Genomic DNA, 21227 nt, shown 5'->3' on the forward strand with positions numbered 1-21227 from the left:
TGCGCAAATTGCGGAGGAGCACATGTTTCATATAGCCTTAAATGCCAACTGTTATGGAATGCTCTAATTAAACGTTCTGACTGAAAATGACTGTTAACGTGAATACATCAGTTTGTCCATTTAATATCAATGACACAAATGATAAATATCACACAATCGATTAAAAACTGAACGATTTCCATGTTCTGCTCCTACAGGAACATATTTTCCAGGATGCTTCCGTAGATTCTCTGGGGGGAAGTCCCTAAGGTTTATGTCTTGCATGCATGTTTTTGGCAATTTTCTTTTCAGACCGCGTACCGTCGTCAAGTTTCAACGAAAAACGACAATTTTGGTATTATTCGATAGCTGATATTTAGCTTTAGAGATTTACCGCATTATATTTTTTAAATTTGCTTCACATTTTTTCAGAAAGTAAATTTTTTTCAAAACACGGATTTTGCGACAAAGATGAAGCTCCAATTTCAACCGAATAGACAAGATATTTGTACCATATTGTTCATCAGCTTCAGATCTATCCATTCCGTGCCAGATTTGTGATATTACTTAAAATTGTTCGCACAAGATATTTTAAACGTGTTTAAAAAAGGAAAAATTGTTACCGCTAGATGGACTAAGCCTCGTTAGTTCTCATTCTAAGAAATATGGTGAGATTCGTAGTGAAGGGTGTTTGCGCAATGCCTCCAGTGTATGCAGTTAGGGGTGGTTTAACAGAACCCAGTTTTGTCTTACAGTCAGACAAAGCAAAAAAGTTCTTGATTAGATTGATTTTGAATATTATTTTCTGTGGTTTATCAGACTACTGAACTTGTAACTGGCTCGTAACGTCTCCTGATGGGGTATGCAACACTGGGATTCTGGAAGTGAAAACTGTAACAGCTATTACTGAAGCTACTCAACTGTATTTACTAAGAGGTTTTTTTCTTCTTTGGGACCCCGAGAAAGGTTGATTAATGCGCAAACGGAAGCCCAAATACTTCTACCAAATTCAAGGACAGCTTAACATTTTAGATAAAGAGAACTGCTTCCTTGTAGTTTTTGTTGACAAAGGCGACATAGAAATCATTTTAGTTAAGGGTCATATTTACTTCTGAAAAAAGATATTACCCAAGCTAGATCACTTCTGGGATAAATGTTTGTTGCCCAAACTTTTCGATCCAAGACTGAAACGAAACATGAATGTTTATGAGTTTCTTGAAGTTTTGGAGGCGCAATCAAAATTAAATGATAAGAAGCGTAAGTTGGAAGAGGCAAATGTTGATGAAGAAGTGAAAGAGTCCGATTCAAAGTGTCTATACTTGTTTCTAAAGAGGCAAACAAGCGTCATACAATAAAAATATGTGTTACTAATATGTTATATTGGCTTTGTTGTACATGTTTTGTGTTATTGATGATAAAACTATGATAGGAGTTATGAATATAACTTCTGAATATGTAAATTGTTAGTTAACTCCAATGATAGCTGTAAACGAACGAGTGATACAAGCTTTTCAAACCACTTTCTTGGTATCTTAAGTTTCTGCTTCTGAATTACGAGCCTGACGCTGAAATCAATTAAAAACCTATATCATTAAAAAAAAACCTTGGCTATTTTTTATAACAAATGTGACTTTCATGCGGCTGCGGCAGAAAATGTAGCATTATCGTCTATGCTTGTCTCCTAACGATTAGCTCGTAGTGGTTCTTAAAGTACCTACGATCTTCTTGTGTTGCTTTTGTTTTTATTCACCATTATTACTTGCTCATGAAATCCTCGCTCCATATTACTTGCTGCACCTTCTGTTCTGGTATGAATATGAAAAAGATCTTTTATGTTACAAAGAAAACATTTTGTGCAATAAGAAGAAAGCTATCACCCCGTAGAACTGCGGCTTAGTTCAAATAAAGAGAGATCAGATTTGATTCTTACCCCAACCCCCTAGACCTCTATATATTTGTCTAGAGACTAATGGAGTCTTAAAATGCATTCTGTAAAGCATCTGGCACCCCCCCCCCTATTTCTTTTATAGACTGCGCGACTTTTTAGGAACGAATGCAGCACCGTGCTATATTCCTTCCTCTAAAACTGGGATTATCAATGTATAGTTCATAGATGATCTCAGAATATTCGAACCATGGTAATTTGGTCTTCTTTGGGGCAAAAACTACAAAATTCCATAATCTTATAGATAGGAGCTTAAAACCTCTGCACTAGGGTTCTCTGATACGCTGAACTTGATAGTGCGATTTTTGTCAATATCACTTGGCTTTGGGGGGGGGGGGGGTATTTATCCCTTTTTTTAAATTTGGTGAGTTTTCTCAACTCGTGGGTTTTGATGGTTAAACGTAAAGTTAAATAATGTGATATGTTTCCAATCAGCATCACCAAAATCTTTTTTTTATAAATGATTATCAATACTTACTTTTTTTAAATTTCGGTTAGTATTGGCCCAAGTCTTTTTGGTAACTTAAAAAAGGTACTAGAGACTTTAATTTTCGTAAAAGAGAGTCCTCCCTTAATTTTCTAGGACTATTAATTCTATACGATAATCTCAGAGAAACAAAGGTAAATAAAACGTATCCATGATCATTCTTCAGGGAAATAATTTTTTTTTCATTTTCATGGAGGAAGTGGTGGGTAAAACAAAAGAATAACGGAGCAAAATTAGGCTAATGGATACTTAGATAACTCGAGCCTATGCGCTATTTTAGACGTTAAGCATCCCTCATCCTCCCACAGGAATAACGATTGACTGCTCCCTCCCCCTGCATAATAGCAGATCCGGAATTAGTTCATTACCAAAAACTGTTTTATATTTATTTTCTTTGTTTTTGATGTACCAAATAATAACATTATTGTCTATGCTTAGTGTCTCCAAAAGAGGTAAACTAGCGTCATACAACAAGAATATGTATCTTGCTAATATTAAATAAAAAACAAGTTTTTTAACTGAAAGTAAGGAGCGACAATAAAACTTAAAATGAACAGAAATTATTCCGTTTATGAAAGGGGCTGTCCCCTCCTCAACATCTCGCTCTTTCCGCTACATTTTTTTATTGTTTTGAAAAATAGAATTGTGAGAAAGAGTCTAACTTTAGCGTAAAGAGCGAGGCGTTGAGGAGGAGACAGCCCCTTTCATATACGGAATAATTTCTGTTCGTTTTAAGTTTTAATTTCGCTCCTTACTTTTAGTTAAAAAAACTTGTTTTTTTTATTTAATTTTTGAACGTTTTTAAATTAATGCAGGTTTTTATTTTGGCTCACCGTACATGAATAATTGAAACGAAATTTGAATATTCATTTTACTTTTATTTGGTTAAATGGCTTTCTCGAAAGTTGTTTAATTTTATTTACGAACGTTAGTAATAAATATACGTAACTTACGAATGAACTTATGTAATGAACTTCTACATTCATATGTTTTTAATACGTATATTAGGGGGTTCGCCCCCTAGTCAATACCTCGCTCTTTACGCTAAAGTTCGAATTTTGTTCCAATTCTTTAAAAATGACCCCTTAATCACAAAGGCCGCTAATTAGAATAAATAGCTCTTATGAAAGTGCTAAGGAATCTTTGGCTTAAAGAGCGAGGTATTGACTAGGGGGTGGATCTAGTCATATACGGAATAATTTTTGTTCGTTTTAAGTTTTGATGTTGCTCCTTACTTTCAGTTGAAAAGCTTTTATTGTCTGATCTTTTCTTAAATAATGCTGGGAAATCCGGCGCCTCCTTCATAGCAATGTCCCTTCTCCCATGAAAACTTTCTGCATGGAGAGATCCTCCCACATAACCCCCGACCCCCCCCCCCCACAATCAGAAAAAAATCCCCCCTGAAAACGTCTGTATACTTCCCAATAACCAATACTATATGTAAACATTGGGGAAAGTTCATAACTTTCAGCCCTTTCCCCGGGGACTTTGGGAGATTAAATCATCCTAAAAGACATAGTTTTTATATTTTCGACCATGCTGAACCAAAATGGCTATCTCAAAATTTTGATCGGGTGACTTTGGGAACAAATGAGCGTGGGAGGGGGCCTAGTGACCCTCCATTTTTTTGGTCATTTAAAAAAGGCACTAGAACTTTTAATTTCCGTTCGAATGAGCCCTCCCACGATATTATAGGACCACTGGGTGGATACGATCACCCCTGGAAAAAAAAAAAAATAAACACGCAGCCGTGATCTTTCTTCTGGAACAAAATACAAAATTCCACATTTCTGTAGATAGGAGCTTGAAACCTCTACAGTAGGACTCTCTGATACGCTGAATCGGATGGTGCTATTTTCATTAAGATTTATAACTTTTAGGGGGTGTTTCCCCCTTTTTTTGAAAATCCGGCAAATTTTCTCAGGCAAGTAACTTTTGATGGGTAGGACTAAACTTGATGAAACTTGTATATTTGAAATCAGCATTAAAATCTGTTTCTTTTGCTGTATCTACTGGTATCAAAATCCCGTTTTTTAGAGTTTTGGTAACTATTGAGACGGGTTGCTCCTTACTTACAGTTCATTACCATGAACTGTTTGATATTATATTTGCTTTGTTGTATATATCTTGTGTTCTCGATGATAAAACTATGATATGAGTTATGAATAAAACTCTTATCAACGTTTAAATTGTTAGTAAGTTTCAACAATAGTTGGAAACAAATGAGTTTTACAAGCTTTTTAAACCAATTTCTTAACATTTTAGGTTTCTGCTTCTGCAATAATAGCCTGACGCTAAAATCAAGAAAACCCCCACATCATTCATACGGGCTTTTCCAAGATTATTATGGGGGGGGGGGGTATTTTTTTCGGAGAGGGGGATGCAAAAAAAATAAAAAAATACATCTAAAAATAGTTATGGCATTTTCGTTACGTTTTAACGATTAAGACAAAACTTCGGGTGGAGGGTTCAAACCCGGTAACCCCCTCCCCCTACACATGGATACGGCCTTAATTATTCATAACACTTGGTTTTTTGCCAACAAACGTGACTTTGATGCTGCTCGGGCATAAAATGTAGCACTACTACCTAAGCTCGTCTACTCTCAAAGTAAGCAAGTGTCTATGATAAAAAGGTGAAACCGTGGTTAATTCCTCTTCATTCCATTACTGGAGGCCTGTACCTCTATATCTAGATTTCTTTCTAATTTTTAGAAGTGTTTGGTGTTCTGTACGAATATGAATGAGATCTCTTATGTGAGAACAAACACCTTTTTCTGCAATAAAACTGAAAAACATTTTGGGAAGCAGACTGAAACATTGCTATCAAACCTTATCGTCACCACGGAGACTTCCAAAAAGTCTTGGAATAGGCTTAAATAGCCTGATAAGCGTATAATTGCTTTCCTTAATTGTTATATAATTTCACTTGCCAAAGAAACGAATTTCTTATCTTTAAGCTGACGCAGAAGCGACAAAAATATCTATCTACGAGGATATCTATACTCCGCCCCCTCCTGAGGCAAGATGCTTCTTCTGTCAAAGCATAGTTTCTCTCCTTGGTGTAAAAATTAATTCTTATCCGAATTATTTACATTGAATTAATGGACTACTGGTTAAAAAATCAAGTTAAATTGTAAGAGCGACAGTGGATAAGGGGATAGACCACAGTGGCCACTGAATATCAGGCTCACAAAGACCACGTTTAGTTTAGCACAATTAAACAAGATATTCTTAGGCTCATAAAATAACAAAAAGATATTCTATTTTAATAAAGTTAAAAACCTTACCAAGTTTTGCTACCATTTAAGATGAACACCTTGTCTTTCGCGTTGTATTTTGCTCTTGTTTCCATACCAGCAGGGTCACTTCCATGATTCGGTTCGGTCAAGCCAAAACATCCAATCAACTCTCCTCTAGCTATATTATAATCATACAGTTTAGTATATATACAGATAGTAATACTTCAACCAAGGCACGTACACATAAATTTATTTCTGGAGAAGAAGGAGGTTGTCAAAACAGTAAAATACAAAATACTATTTCAACTATCGTAAATAGTTATGATATTTAAGAGAGCAGGCCAAGAGTCCGCTCACTCATCCTCCAAGGCAAGTGCTTGCTTTAAAGGGAGACTCGACATTCAAGGGACTTACTATATAATTATACTACATTTATCTCATGTCGGTGATTTACCGAGGTTTAAAAAAGTATGAAAGAAGAAACTACATTAAAGAGAATAATGTACAAAACAGAATTATACGGGTGACGGGAAGCCTCCCTTACTCGGCTCGTCCAAGTACCCAACCCTAGAGAATCTACTAGATAAATACTACAGAAATGTGCAAAATCCCGATAATTGGACTGCAACACGCACTTTTTGAAGTAACGCACCCTACACATTTAAGGAAAAATTTCTTGATCCCGCAAGAGGGTTAATGTGGCATGCACCCAGTGGCGTCGTTTGGGGGTGGCAAGGGGAGGGGGTAGTTGCCCCCCTCCAATAAATTGAAAAAAAGCTATTATATAGCCCATGCTCCTTGACTCTCTGGACGTGGAGCTTGTTTGCCCCCTCAATAAAAATGCTGGATGCTACGCCCCTGCATGCACCCATGTAAAAGTACACAAATATTCATCAATAGTATATGTCCATGGAAAAGTGCTCATACAAATAATTATTTGACTCAATTGAATCGGCTTAAATGAAAGTTGCTTAACATCCAAAACTAAAAGTGTTAGTCATTTTAGCCATATGCTCGAAGTAGTGGATTCAAATATGCTAGACGGTTGTAAAGCCACAAAACTAATTAGGAAAATAAGTTCTCTTTTCCCATCCTATTCCCAGCCGATTCTCCAAATCTTTCGACAAATTTTCTACAAGCCTTATCTTTTGGCAACTAAATTTAAAGAGTTATTAAAAGTCGTGCTAGAGAACTTTCCATTTTTATGTGCTATCTTTTTTTTTTAAACAAGAAAGTCCTTTAAAAATCTTTACTTTCCTTTCTGCTTTTCTCTTCTCCTTTTTTTTTCTGTAAACAGCTTTTGGTTATAGAGGTAGGATTGTGGTAAATAATAACTCAAGTTTAAGGGAGCTGAAAACGTTCTTTCATGAAAATTGACAATGCGCTTAACATATTAGAAGATTGTCTATAACACAAAACAATAGAAACGAATAGAAAATAAATTTTCTTCTCACATTTAAACAGTCCCCAAATCTTTTAAAGTGTTCTAAAAGGAAGGCCAATTATTTAGCTATTTCCAATTTTAGAGCCATTAAAACTTAAGCTAAACCCAAGCTAAATACTTCTTTTAGTTTAGTTCAGATAGCATAGTTTCATCAAATCTAAAATTGTTTGTGACTTACCAGTTTAAAAAAATCTCGTTAGTTGTTTGTACATTTAAGATGTATTTTTAAATTGGTTTATTTTTTTTCGTTTTCAGTTTTACGTGGTACTGTTGTACTTTTAATTATCATTAACGCAAAAACTTAAGGAATGACGTTATTGTTCCTGCATAAGTTTAAAGACGAGAATCTTATTCCATACTAATCAAGCAATTCAAAGGCATAATACTTACAAAAAAGTTATACAGTCTCATACTTGTCATGATTTTAGGCAAGAGATAGTTCTTTCAGTAATATTATCTCTTCCCCAATTTAGCCAATTAATCAAAAAGAAGTTACCGCAAGAACCAATCTTAATGTTTCTGTTTCTTATGAAATAGGTGAACTGCGACAAACTTACAGCTATAACTTGCATGAAAATAACAAGATATAAATCGGCTAACCAGGCTCATCCAACATATTTTTCAACTAAAAAAAACAGAGCTCGAAAGTCAGAACTTAATAGGAAAATAAAACAAAAACCAAGGGTACTCACCCAGTTTAGGAAGAAACTTTTCTTTTTGAGCTTCAGTACCATAGGCATAAATGGGCCACATGACCAATGACGATTGAACAGAAAACGCACTTCTGTAGGCGCTGTCAACACGTTCAACTTCCCTTGCCAGAAGACCGTAAGCGACAGAGGATGCTCCAGCACATCCATAGCCCTTGATGGTTGGCCCGAGGATGCCTAATGCTCCCAGTTCGTAAAATATGTCACGGTCAAACACTACGAATAAATTCAGAAAGGCTCAAATCCTACAAAAATCACTAGAGCATGAAATTACACACAATTCTCTTTTTTATATACGTTTTCAAAAATTATAGGTGACTTAGATTCGACAAGGGTGAGACCTTCAAAACTACCTAAAACCTTCAAAAATTTTGAAAGTAGTAGATAAAGCAAAAGCTAAAATCAATGTAAGATGAAAGAGATGTTTGCCAATTTTAGCCATACATAGCTTAACGCTGTGACGAGTTCGCCAATATACTAATAAATTGAAAACAATAAGAAATTTCTGACAAAAGAAAAAAAGCGAAGATAAAGCCTAAGACGAAAAATTATTGTTTTGCAGTTTGTACAGCATATACTTGCAATATGGGTACAAACAAACTGAGTTGTAATATTTACCTAAACTTGTAGAATTCTAAAAACTAGTGTTTTACTGAAAACTGATCTTACTTAAGGTTTCGAGAAAACCAAAATTGGATAATTAAATTTACTGATTTCATGGCTGATGAAAGTTTTCTCTTTAGGGTAGGTAATTGTTTTCTGCTTCTAGTCGTGTTTTATGCCATCAATTTTGTATTTTCAGTAAAGAGCTACTTTTTAGATTTCTACAAATTTGGGGAAACATTACGAGTCAGTGTATTCGTACCGATATTGCAGATATATAATGCGTACACTGCAAAGCAACAATTTTTGCTCGTTTTATGTTTCACCTTTACTCTTTTTTTCATCAGAAAAGCTTTGTTTTATTTAGTTAAGTTCTGCTCATTTTTAGGTTTTAAAAATATACATAATTCACCTTGCACAAAGATCTTTGTTTCGAGGCAATGACTAAACAAGTCACGGGAGTTTTTGTTAAAATAGGGCGTTATACAGATATAAGTTTTGCTTCACATTCCTTGTATTTTACTCGTCAAACAAAGAGTCAAGAGGATTATACTTTGGTATCTTTGAGAATTTGAAGATAAATTTACCGTTGTTTGTGAAATATTGTCCCATATGAAATATATAGAGATTTTAGAAAACTGAAGAGTATCAAACAAACTCTAAATGCGCAGTTCCTGCAGCAAATGAAACGCTAATTTGACGTCCTATGCACTAGCAATGGGTCATTTTTCAAAACGGGTGTTAAACTTTCGGTTACTATGGGCTATGGCTTTCTCTTTACTAGGTTATTAAGAGGGCTGACAGGGGCTGCAATATAAAAGAGGATTATAAAACTCTGGTTATTAGTATTCAACCATGCAGATTTTTACGGTACCCTTTTCATGCTTCTCAGAATGAGTACTCTAGGAGATATACCAAAAAAACGCCATTTTTGGTGGTATATGGCACTTTATGATGGAGAAGTCAAGACAAATTTACAAAAGATCACATTTTCGTAATGATCTATTTTTGTATGATCAATATTTCTGTAATGAGCTATTAAACATCTCTCTATGATGCTACGGTGGGCAGCTACTTCTGCTATTCAGTCCACGATTTATGAGACTTACTAGGGGGGCGAGAGGGAGAGTATACAAGAGGGAGGATTGTATTGCTAAGATACGTAGTTTTGACCATGCAGATTACGACAGTACCCCTTTCATTCTACTAGCATTTCCTAGATATGACACAAGAAAGTACGATTCTCAGTTCCATATGGGACTTTATGACAGAGTTATCAAGAAGAATTTGAAAAACTCCACTAAATACAATCTTTTACATCATTTCTTTTACATGAGTGAACACATCTTTTAAGTGAGACCTTAAAGACATCTCTATGATGTTGTAATAGTCTGCTGGTTCTGATGGTCAGTAGACGATTTATAAAAAAACAACTTCACTTGTTTGTTCATAAATTATCTGATGCAAATGAGTCTCATTGATTCCAGATAGGACTAATGTTTCACATTGAGTTAAAACAATTTGAATCTAGGTAACAATAAAAAAAAATGACTGGCCTAAGCTATATATGCATAAAACGAAGCTTTAGACAATCGGATTTCAGACAAAGTTTAAAATCAACTCATATATTTTCAGCTCAGGCTTGCAGAATATAGCCACTCATGGCCCAGAGATAAACCTTGACTTCAGAAAATTGTAATTTAAATATGACAACTACAATAGCAACAATCAAATATCTTCTTTTATTGCAGACATTTCTCCTCCCAATTCATTGGGACCCTTATAAATTATGTATTCTGTCAAGATCTTGGAAAACAACAAAAGAAACTGTAAAATTAAAATTGTTATTTTAAAATCAAAATTGTAAAATCAGTAATCACTTAGTTAACTACTATAATCTCAGTTGACTAGACTCACCTTCATTTCTGTTAGCCATTACAATCCTTGGCATCAGTTTACTCAGACAATAATCTCTGAAGGTATCTCGAATCATAATTTCTTCTTCAGTTAACTGTGACTCCAAATTCAAAGCATCACGCCAATCAAACTTAACTGCATTAAAGAGAAACTATTGTTAGAAAAGCATGTACTTCAACTTATAATTATATTAGTCAAAAAAATTAGTAGAAAAGTATTTATTTTAACTTATATTTATATCAATCAAGTTTGACTCACTTCCTAAGGGTACATAGGCATATCTGATTCTTTTTGGTTTTTTTAAAGAACCAAGGTCACTAAAAAGGAATTCTGGTTCTTTAAATTGATTTAGTAGAAACTTAAACAACCATAGCCTACATCTCTTGAAAAATTAGGAAAACACATTTCATATTACAGATTTATGTTACAATCCTATTTACAGCATGAAGTGCTTGAACCCCAAATTTCTCTTATTTTGAGAGAAGAAAACTGCACATTGAAGCAGGGGGAGGGATAAAACACCAATGATCTTTCAAAGATCCCTTTTTAACAGCAATATATACCACAATATCTTCTTATTGGCCAAATTAGGAACTGCATTCACACAACAAGATTAACAAGCAAAACGAAGGAGACAAACATGTCTAAAATTGAAATGCAAAGACTCATAGTGTATACATATCAGGGTGAAGGTTTACCAGGGTATATGTAATAAAATTCAAAAGGGTTTTATGTAAATAAATTTTTCAACTGCAATAGCAGTAAAAGGTTTTGAGAAATCACATTATTTGCAAAAAAAGACAAAAATTTCACAATGTACACTACATATAGGTTATGAACTAAATAGCCTTATGGTTAGGAGGTTTTGTATACTTATAGCCTTAAACTAGCGTACTGACAATCAAACATACTTTTAAACAAACATAGGCTACTTAAAGTACTTGTAGAAGAAAATCTTTGTTTCTATACAAGTTTAGTATTTGTTGCATTATATGACAAAACCTTGATGCAGTAAAAGAAGGAATAAGTTAGAGTTGAGAAACATTCACAGAAAAAGAAACAAGGTTCTTGCCCCACAAATTATTTATTGGAGGAATGTTTAGAATTCCCTTTTCATATGCACCAAGGCTATCTAATTACCATGCTTGAGAGTTGGATAAATTAGATGGCATTAGCATGCATGACCAAGATATTTTCAAAACTTTTTGAGAAAATAACATTGTTTGATTGTATATCAATCTTGTGATGGATTCTCTTGTATCAGGTTCCATGCAGCTCATCAGTATTGGGTCAGACTTGATGATTGCTTTCTGTGAAAACTAATCAAATAGGTGTTCTGTAGGCATAAATATTTAAAGTTCCTCATCATTCAGCTTAGTGTTGATACAAAAGTGCAGAACAAATCCACTCTTTCAAGAAAGCATAGCTGAACACCACTAAATATAGATAAATCTCACACTATTTCATTCTCCCAAACATAATATTTTATTGTTCTATATCAAACAGGTCTCACAAAGACAATTCTCAAGTCTACTGAACCAGGCAAAAAATCTGATATCTTTTATTAACAACCTTTAACCAGCTCAGTGGCTCAGTGCACCTATGACAGAGCTGATCAAAGTATGAAGGCCTTTTTTTAGTTACCTTTGGAAAGCTTTTTTGCTGCTTCAACTCCAACATCTTCTTGTACCTTTGGGGCAGCTGATCCTGAAGCACCTGTAAGGAAAAATAACATTTGAGGACAATTCAGAGCTGATAAAAAAAAAAAATCAAAATGGAACAGCTAGAGCACTAAAAGACTAATTTTGGACTCTTTAAGAAAAAATAGTAAGCAAGGAGGAAATTTGAATAGTTTTATAAAACAGCAACAACACTTCATCAACAAAGCTCCTAAAACACTTCTGTCAGCAAATCTGACAAAAGATTGTTGTAATACTTTTTGTTACCCTACCAATGTAAGTTTGGTTTCTTTCAAGTGTTGGAGGGGAAAATTGTATAATTGTAGTGGCCTACATATTAGAGGTATTCAATCCTGAGGACTAAATAACTATTCATCCTATTCTCTTTCTGTGAGTTTTAATATAATATTAAAACATACTGTTTTATTTTTAAGTAACAATGGGTTTATTTATTAGCTGGAAGCTACACAAAAAGTGAAGTTTGGTTAATGCTAATGAAATAAAACAAAACAGGATGAAAATATAATAGTTTAAAAACAAGTTTTGGCTATATATTTGCACACTAGGAGGGTGGAGGGGGGGGGGTTATATATATATATATATATATATATATATATATATATATATATATATATATATATATATATATACACACACACACATATATATATATATATATATATATATATATATATATATATATATATATATATATATATATATATATATATATATATATATATATATATATATATATATATATATATATATATATATATATATATATATATATATATACCTAACATAGGTACCTTTTTCCCCCTACACCCCAAATAGCTAAAGTTTAAATATAGTAAATGCAGTGAGAAACCACTGTTACCCTACCAATGTAAGTTTGGTTTCTTTAAGTTTTGGTTTTCTACCAAATATATATATATATATATATATATATATATATATATATATATATATATATATATATATATATATATATATATATATATATATATATATATATATATATATATATATATATATATATATATATATATATATATATATATATATATATATATATATATATATATATATATATATATATATATATATATATATATATATATATATATATATATATATATATATATATATATATATATATATATGTATGTATGTATAAATTTATTTCCCATCATAAATGTAAAATACAACACTGATCGAGTATAAATAAAGAAAATGGAAAAAAAAAAAAACAAATAAATTCTTACAAAAACAAACAAAACCAAAACATACACAAAAAGACAAGAAAAAAAAAAAAAAAAAAATACAAATAGGGGCAATTATAAATCAATCAAACAATCAAAAAATTTATTTCCCTAAATAAACACATGATGTAAACTCGGATTAAATATAAAGGAAAAAAAAAAAAAAAAAAAAAAAAAAAAAAAACTTTAGACGGTAACAATTTAAATAAAGGCACTAAAAAAGGTATTCGTCGGATCCAGCGACTTCTAAAATCGCAGTCTCCGTTCCGCGATTGCTTTAAGAGGATCTGTGACCCCATATACAGAAACCAGGCACCGGTTTCTGGCTCAAAGAGGTATGCCAAGGAGGAACTTGGCATACCGAAAAAAACAACGTTCGTAGCGTCTTCTTATCCGAGATAGTTAATATACTCCAAAAGGGTGAAAAAGCAAGCAAAAGGGGCATAGCAAATGCATTGTAAATTTTTGATAATATACTTCTTTTGTATCGAGCTTTACAGGGAACAAGCATACCATATGTCTTACGAAGCTTCGAACCAACAAATTCTAGCAAAAGCGATCGGGTATGCCTCAGATCACTCCCAATCGGAAGTCCAAGGTAACTGATACTTGGCGATAGAGGTATCGGATGACCATCTAGACAAACATTATTCGGGGAGGGCCGGTTACGCGATTTACCAAATGCGACAACCTCACTCTTCTCAGCATTAAACTTCAATCCGATTTTCCTATACTCAATACATAAAATATCAAAATTTTCCTCTATACCCGAGACAGTCCTGCTGAGATTCAATATATCGTCAGCGTAGTTCAGAAGCGACATATCAAGGCCTCGGTAGATAAATGTCGTGCGAACTTTCTTCTGGGCCTCCAGGACACTGTTATTATATAGTGGGGGTGAAGATATACCCCCTGCCTAATACCTTTCCATACACGTATTACACACTTCGAAATTGCAAAACCATCTCGTGTCGGCACTTTAATAACAACATACAGTTTGCTGTACATATTCCTGTAAACACGTAAAATTGAGCGATCAAGACCACGATCCTTAGCGCTGATTAAAAGCTGAGGATGAATTCCCGAGTCAAACGCACGCGAAACGTCGTGACCGGCCATAATAAGAATATCGTCTTTCTCTTCAACATCAACTAAAACATTAGCAATAACTCTATGTACATGTTCACGACTGTAACCATTTTTAAAACCGAACTGATTCTCTGGTGTCGAACAGACTTCTGTTATCTCATCAATAGCTATCAGCTCTAGCAATTTACACATTACCGAGGAAACCGTGATTGGCCGATATGAACTACATTTACTTTTATCCTTTCCTTTCTTAACCACCGGGGTTACAACACCAGCACAGAACACATCGGGGACTAACCCACAGTTGAATATAGTTTGGAATAGTAGACCCAAGTGATGCAACAGATTTATACTTCCGTGCACGAGGTGCATACCGCATAACTGATCGATTCCACATGACAATTTCTTTTTCAGTTTTAGAATGCACTGTTTAATTTTTTCCAGACTAACTGTGAAACTGGGACCCGAATCACAATCACCCAAAGTCGCAACAAGCTGCGTAGAGAAATCTTCTTCCAAAACGGTATCTGGGGGTGAAAATTCACTAGTATAATATTTAACCCATTCTTGCTCTGATGGTATCTTTTGATCACTTGACTCGCAATCACCTTTCTTCTTTGAAATGAACTTCCATATTTCATTGGGATTTCCTGACAATCTTTCACTATATCCATCAATCACAGCTCTTTTGTGTTTAGTAAGAATTTTAGAAAACTGACGCTTGGTGTAGAGTCTTACATCATTCACAGCGCCAGAACGGGGTCTACCACAGCTATTCCACAAACGATACCAAAATTTGGAAGACTCGCACGCGTGAGCCAGCTCTGGATTAAGAGACCACTTAGGAACTTCAGACCCCACGCGCACTTTGCGTTTGGGTACAGCAGCTGTTTCGGCACACCGCATCGCATGGGTAAGCTCAGAGCAATATATGTTTAGAAGAATCTGCTTTTCACTGACTGATATTTTAGCGTTCTGCTGTAGTAACTGGACCGGTATCTTGATTTTCGCCAACACGCTATCAAGAACACTAGAATATGCACTAGGGTTGACTTTATTCCAATCAGATTTAAAATACCACTTCCTTTTCCTTGGGTAGCTGATTTCAGGCATAGCAATTTCAAATGAGCAGGTTATAGGGAAATGATCGGATACCGATAAGCCAGTATCGACACGGCTAACACTAAGTGATTTCACACTGTTCGAGCAGACGAAGAAATCCAAAGAGCTTGTTGAGCCTGAATTGTGCACATATGTGAAACAGCAGTCATTTGGTACGGGGTGCATGTCGGCAAGAGCGGGCAACAGGATTTGAGACCTTGCGCTATTACTATCGTTTAAGTCACAGTTGAAATCTCCCACAATAATCACCTGCCCATGCTTATCATGACAGTCCTGAACGGAACGCACCAGTTGGGAGCATGCAACACTGAATCTCTCCTCTGAAGCAATGTCGCGGTAATCGGTTGGGAGATAAACAGAGAATACGTAAGCTTCACCGATTTTTACAGCCACAAAACATTCATTTTGACTAAACAGCTGGACAGCCAGGTGAGAGTTAACGAGTATGGCAACGCCACCTGATGGTCTTCCTCGACCCGAAGCCACAGCAGGCATCGAAAATACTTGAATATTGTCACTGAACTTCAGAAGAGAAACCGAGGATGTCGACAGGAAGTGCTCCTGCAAACAGAGCACATCGTTGCAACATAGCGCACTTTCGAGAAACGGTAGCTTTTCAATAACATTTCCGTTAATGTTCCACGAGCAAACCTTTAGTTGGGGAGCAATCATTTACTAGCCATGATTTTCATTGCTACTGGGCATTTGATACTAAAGCAAGGATGGTCCGCAGAACTGCATAGTGCGCATTTCACATCATTATTGCAAGGGTCCTCTTTCGAATTTTTATGACAAGCGGCACAGCGAGAGCACTTGGTAACATTTTTGCACGTTTGAGCTGCATGTCCAAACTGTTGACAGTTATAGCAACGCATGGGCAGGAATTTATACTCCTGAATTCGGTGTTTCTCATAGCCAAAGGTCACAGGGTTTTCCATTGCTTTGAGTAAGTGCATCTTACTGTCGAAAAGCAGCTTGAACGATCGAGTTTTTCGTATCCTTTCTGCTTTAACACAGTTCTGAATCAAACCACATAGATCACTGTCCTCGATATCATCTGGGATATGACGTATAATACCAAAGCATGAAGGCGACTTCAATTTAGCATCCTTAACTGCATTAGCAAGTGTAGTCGCGGCGTCCTTATCGTCAAGGACAATCCGCCACTCTTTCTGAAGAGGTTTCAGGTCCATAATATGAGAACAACAAGCGGCATCCGCGAGGCTCTCAATATAGCCTTTGCGGTCATCCGGCTTTACAAGACCTTTCGCTGGTTGTTTCAAGATAACCGAGTACGTAGGTTTCGGCTGAGAAGTGACACTGGGGACCTGAGGCACAAAGCTAGGCTGAGACTTTAGAGTGGTTATATGTTGTTTAAGGTCTTCAACACTGCTGCAGACTTCGTTCAGTTTCCTGGTGAGAGTAGCAGTAACCTCACCAGGAATTATCGGCACTTCATCCGGTTCATATATGACAAACTTAGGAAGAGCTATTTTCTTTTCGTCACACTGCCGAACAGCTCCGATCAGATCAGTCACAATATCAAGCGCCTTGACACGCTCTGACACACGAGTAGTCTTTCCAGCCATCGGCCAGATAATTTCCTTGGCTTTCAACAGTATATCAGGCTTATAATATTGTGTCGCTTTCGAGATAATATCTACACTTGCGTTTCCCGCCTTATTCGCACGATAAACAAAGTTCAGGACAGGATTATAGATCATTTTTATCTCTCTCGAATCAGTCCCCATTTCACCCGCGGAATGAAACAGCAGAGCGTCCAAAAATCACAGTCGGTGGGCAGGGATTCGTCTGAGAAGTCACAGTCCAATCAGAATAGCCGGGGGCGGAGCACAGTTCGGAGCACAGGAAAGAATGCTCGGAGCGTACGTCGATCACCGGGAGCAAGGGAAGCGTCGAGACCTGCTCACCTGTTCCCTGCAATTTAAGGCTAATTAACCGGCAGGTACCAATACGGCGCTTCCGGCAGGTTCTCTCCCCTCTTCTGCTTGGTCCCAAGCGATCCAATCAGTCCACAAGACTTCACTTATTAAGAAGAAACACACGCCGATTTTGACCTTTTTTTCGCGCCCGAAAACCAAACTCACAAACAAGAATGGCAACGCTGCGCGGCCAAAAATCACGCAATCAGCGCGTGCGCATCCAATAAACACACCGGATTCCTAAAAAATGGCTCTTCTTAACTCAATTTTTCTCAGAAAATCGTTAATTTGTTCTATAGATAAGAGCCCTTATAATAGGCTATTTCTAAGTCCTGAGAATTGAATCTGAATATGAGAGTGATGAACGCACTCTTAAATCCGCTATTAAGAATTATTATAGATGGCGCTGTTTTGCTTCCAAGCAAGGAGCGTAAATTAGTAATAATGTTATAAGGCAACTCCAATTAAATAAATCTATTCTTCAACACAAATTATATGAGAAGAATTGAAAACTATGTTTCCTTACTGTTCCTGGGATCACAGATTCCAAATCGAGCACAATCTTGGTTAAAGAATCAAACTATTTCTATATGAAATTAACTTATTTCAAACTTGGTAATTTATTTGCTTCCACTAATTAGAAAGTTACTTATATATATATATATATATATATATATATATATATATATATATATATATATATATATATATATATATATATATATATATATATATATATATATATATATATATATATATATATATATATATATATATATATATATATATATATATATATATATATATATATATATATATATATATATATATATATATATATATATATATATATATATATATATATATATATATATATATATATATATATTCTCTCTCTCTCTCTCTCTCTCTCTCTCTCTCTCTCTCTCTCTCTCTCTCTCTCTCTCTCTCTCTCTCTCTCTCTCTCTCTCTCTCTCTCTCTCTCTCTCTCTCTCTCTCTCTCTCTCTCTCTCTCTCTCTCTCTCTCTCTCTCTCTCTCTCTCTCTCTCTCTCTCTCTCTCTCTCTCTCTCTCTCTCTCTCTCTCTCTCTCTCTCTCTCTCTCTCTCTCTCTCTCTCTCTCTCTCTCTCTCTCTCTCTCTCTCTCTCTCTCTCTCTCTCTCTCTCTCTCTCTCTCTCTCTCTCTCTCTCTCTCTCTCTCTCTCTCTCTCTCTCTCTCTCTCTCTCTCTCTCTCTCTCTCTCTCTCTCTCTCTCTCTCTCTCTCTCTCTCTCTCTCTCTCTCTCTCTCTCTCTCTCTCTCTCTCTCTCTCTCTCTCTCTCTCTCTCTCTCTCTCTCTCTCTCTCTCTCTCTCTCTCTCTCTCTCTCTCTCTCTCTCTCTCTCTCTCTCTCTCTCTCTCTCTCTCTCTCTCTCTCTCTCTCTCTCTCTCTCTCTCTCTCTCTCTCTCTCTCTCTCTCTCTCTCTCTCTCTCTCTCTATATATATATATATATACGTATAAACTTACCTCTATAGTCTGAATTGCATCTAAATCCAAATTTAACATTTACTTACGTAGAGTACTTTACCCTCACCTATATATATAAATATATATATATATATATATATATATATATATATATATATATATATATATATATATATATATATATATATATATATATATATATATATATATATATATATATATATATATATTTATATATAAAGGTGAGGGTAAAGTTAATTTCCAATGCAAACAAATGTTAAATTTGGATTCAGGATGGAATTCAGACTATAGAGGTAAGTTTTTTTCTTAGCTAGGTACCTGATTAGTCTATTAATATAAACATTACCCAAAACAGATTATGCTATATATAGGGCCATCAGATAGTAAAATGATGTCAAAAAAGCATAAAATAAGGTAATGATTGCATAAAATAAAATAAGCAAATGATTGTAAGAGCATAAAATAAGGAATTCAATGGTAGGCCCTGGCTACTTCTCTTTTTGATTTAATGTTATTTTAAGGAGTACAGAACCACTAAAGATTTAACAAAAGCTACCTTGAGATCCAGATATACATCTGATCTGATTTGCTTTTATTTGGCCAAAGAATGATCTAAGCATTAGACGTGTCATTTTCGTTGTCATTTCCATTATTTTTCCAGTTATATAACAAAATTTTCTATTCAAATTAGTTTGAAAAGGTCCGTAATAGAGTTTCTTAGATGACTCTGTTTTCGAAGACCAGTGATTAGCATTATAATTCTTACCTTTTCTCCAACAATGCGCTAGCGTGAAACTAGAAGGTGGACAAACCACCCGATCCGTCTTTTAACGCTGGTTCCGAATCTGAATAAAATTACCGCTTACTTCTCCATCTTAAGACTTAAAGGATCCTGTAAAGTGACTTCTTGTTCCTTATTCTTGTTTGTTAGGATTAAGAGAAAAACCAACCATTCGAATAAAATCTTATACTGACAGTCTATATACGGTAGTGTAGAGATATTTTTTTTAATTAGCTTAATTTGGAATTATAAACAAATTATTGATAAGAAATAAAAAGAAAAAATATTGCAAGTCCACAAAATCGGCAAAATTTTTCTACGTACACTTAAGATTAGAGAGCACTCGAAAAGAAGAAAAAACGAGGAAATTTATTACTAGTGAAAATGGAAATGCAATGCAAATATTTCGGCCCTCTGCTCGACTGTCCTTGGTACATGAATAAAATAAGGACCTTAAATACATATGAATAAAGACCTAACCTTTAAGAAAACACCACTAAAATAAGAGTAAGACCCTTTCCAAGCCACGGTAAAAGGCTAATTGCATAAAAAATCAAACAATGAATGACAATTCAAGAAATTAAATTCAAATTCATTTTATTTAATGCGTTTTAAAAAGACAATCGTTTACCAGGTCTATTGAAATATGGTATTTTGCAAGGTTATGAAATATTGTAATCTAGAAGAGAAAAATGTGAATTAATTATTTAATTATAAATGGGATTCAAATAAGTTTCTCCAGCATTTATATTAAGGGCCAAATATTAATCTACATATTTATTGATTTCGACTACCTCCCTGAAAACTTACAAGAGAACTTTAACGGAGCCAATAATGGAGGTATTTTCAAACAAAATGAATTGGTGTGAGATTTCGTAGACGTGTTGGATCAAAGTGAAATCAAATTTTCAGCCTTTGGTGTAGCTTCATGGCTTTGTCGATTGAAGATAGTGTTCCCACAATCTTTTTCCTAGTTGTAGGTACGTTCTACCAATTTAATAGCAACAATAAGAACGGGTATTTCTATAAACACCACTCCCTAGTAAGAGGCTGGTTTTGTCTTTCCAATTGTTGTAACAAATCTGTAATTCAACAATGAAGATCTTTTATTTTTTTAAACTAGGTGTACGAAATTTTTTATTTACAAATTTCGCGTGGATACAAGAAGATGAAAAATTGGGTGTGCGTCTAACTGAACCATTGTGTAACTGAACAAAAAGCAACTGAACCCCTGTAACGCAACCACCGTGTAACTGAACTACCGTGAACCACCATGCAACTGAACCCCTGTATAACCAAACCCCTGTGCAACTGAACCATTCGTGCGACTGAACCACGGGGCAACTGAACCCCATTTAACTAAACCCTCGTTTAACTGAACCCCCGTGCAACTGAACCACCGTGCAACTGAACCACCGTGCAACTGAACCACCGTGCAACTGAACCACCTTGCAACTGAACCCTCGTGTAACTGAATCATCGTGCAACTGAACCATTGAACTCAGTTTTTCAGTATTCTAAAAATATGAGGCAATA

General features: G+C 35.1%; 2 protein-coding genes across 2 annotated transcripts in view; both read right to left on the reverse strand.

The window, feature by feature from the left end:
* LOC148948613 (glutaryl-CoA dehydrogenase, mitochondrial-like) overlaps positions 1-19602 on the reverse strand; it is a 69518-nt gene extending 49916 nt beyond the window's left edge. The window contains exons 1-5 of the mRNA XM_089094014.1: positions 19467-19602; positions 11971-12042; positions 10327-10461; positions 7789-8022; positions 5701-5830 (exon numbers count right to left, since the gene is read on the reverse strand). Coding sequence (XP_088950140.1) covers positions 5701-5830; positions 7789-8022; positions 10327-10461; positions 11971-12042; positions 19467-19560 — 665 coding nt within the window. The 5' untranslated portion in view covers positions 19561-19602. The remainder of the gene's footprint in view (positions 1-5700; positions 5831-7788; positions 8023-10326; positions 10462-11970; positions 12043-19466) is intronic.
* Positions 16150-17824, reverse strand: LOC148948614 (uncharacterized). Its single transcript, XM_089094513.1, has one exon. The coding sequence runs from the start codon at positions 17230-17232 to the stop codon at positions 16150-16152; it is 1083 nt and encodes a 360-aa protein (XP_088950639.1). The 5' UTR covers positions 17233-17824.
* Positions 19603-21227: the final 1625 nt, after the last annotated feature.

This window comes from Artemia sp. Qi Xiang Cuo, chromosome 9, assembly GCF_049724085.1.
Source record: "Artemia sp. Qi Xiang Cuo chromosome 9, ASM4972408v1, whole genome shotgun sequence".
Lineage (NCBI taxonomy): Eukaryota > Metazoa > Arthropoda > Branchiopoda > Anostraca > Artemiidae > Artemia > Artemia sp. Qi Xiang Cuo.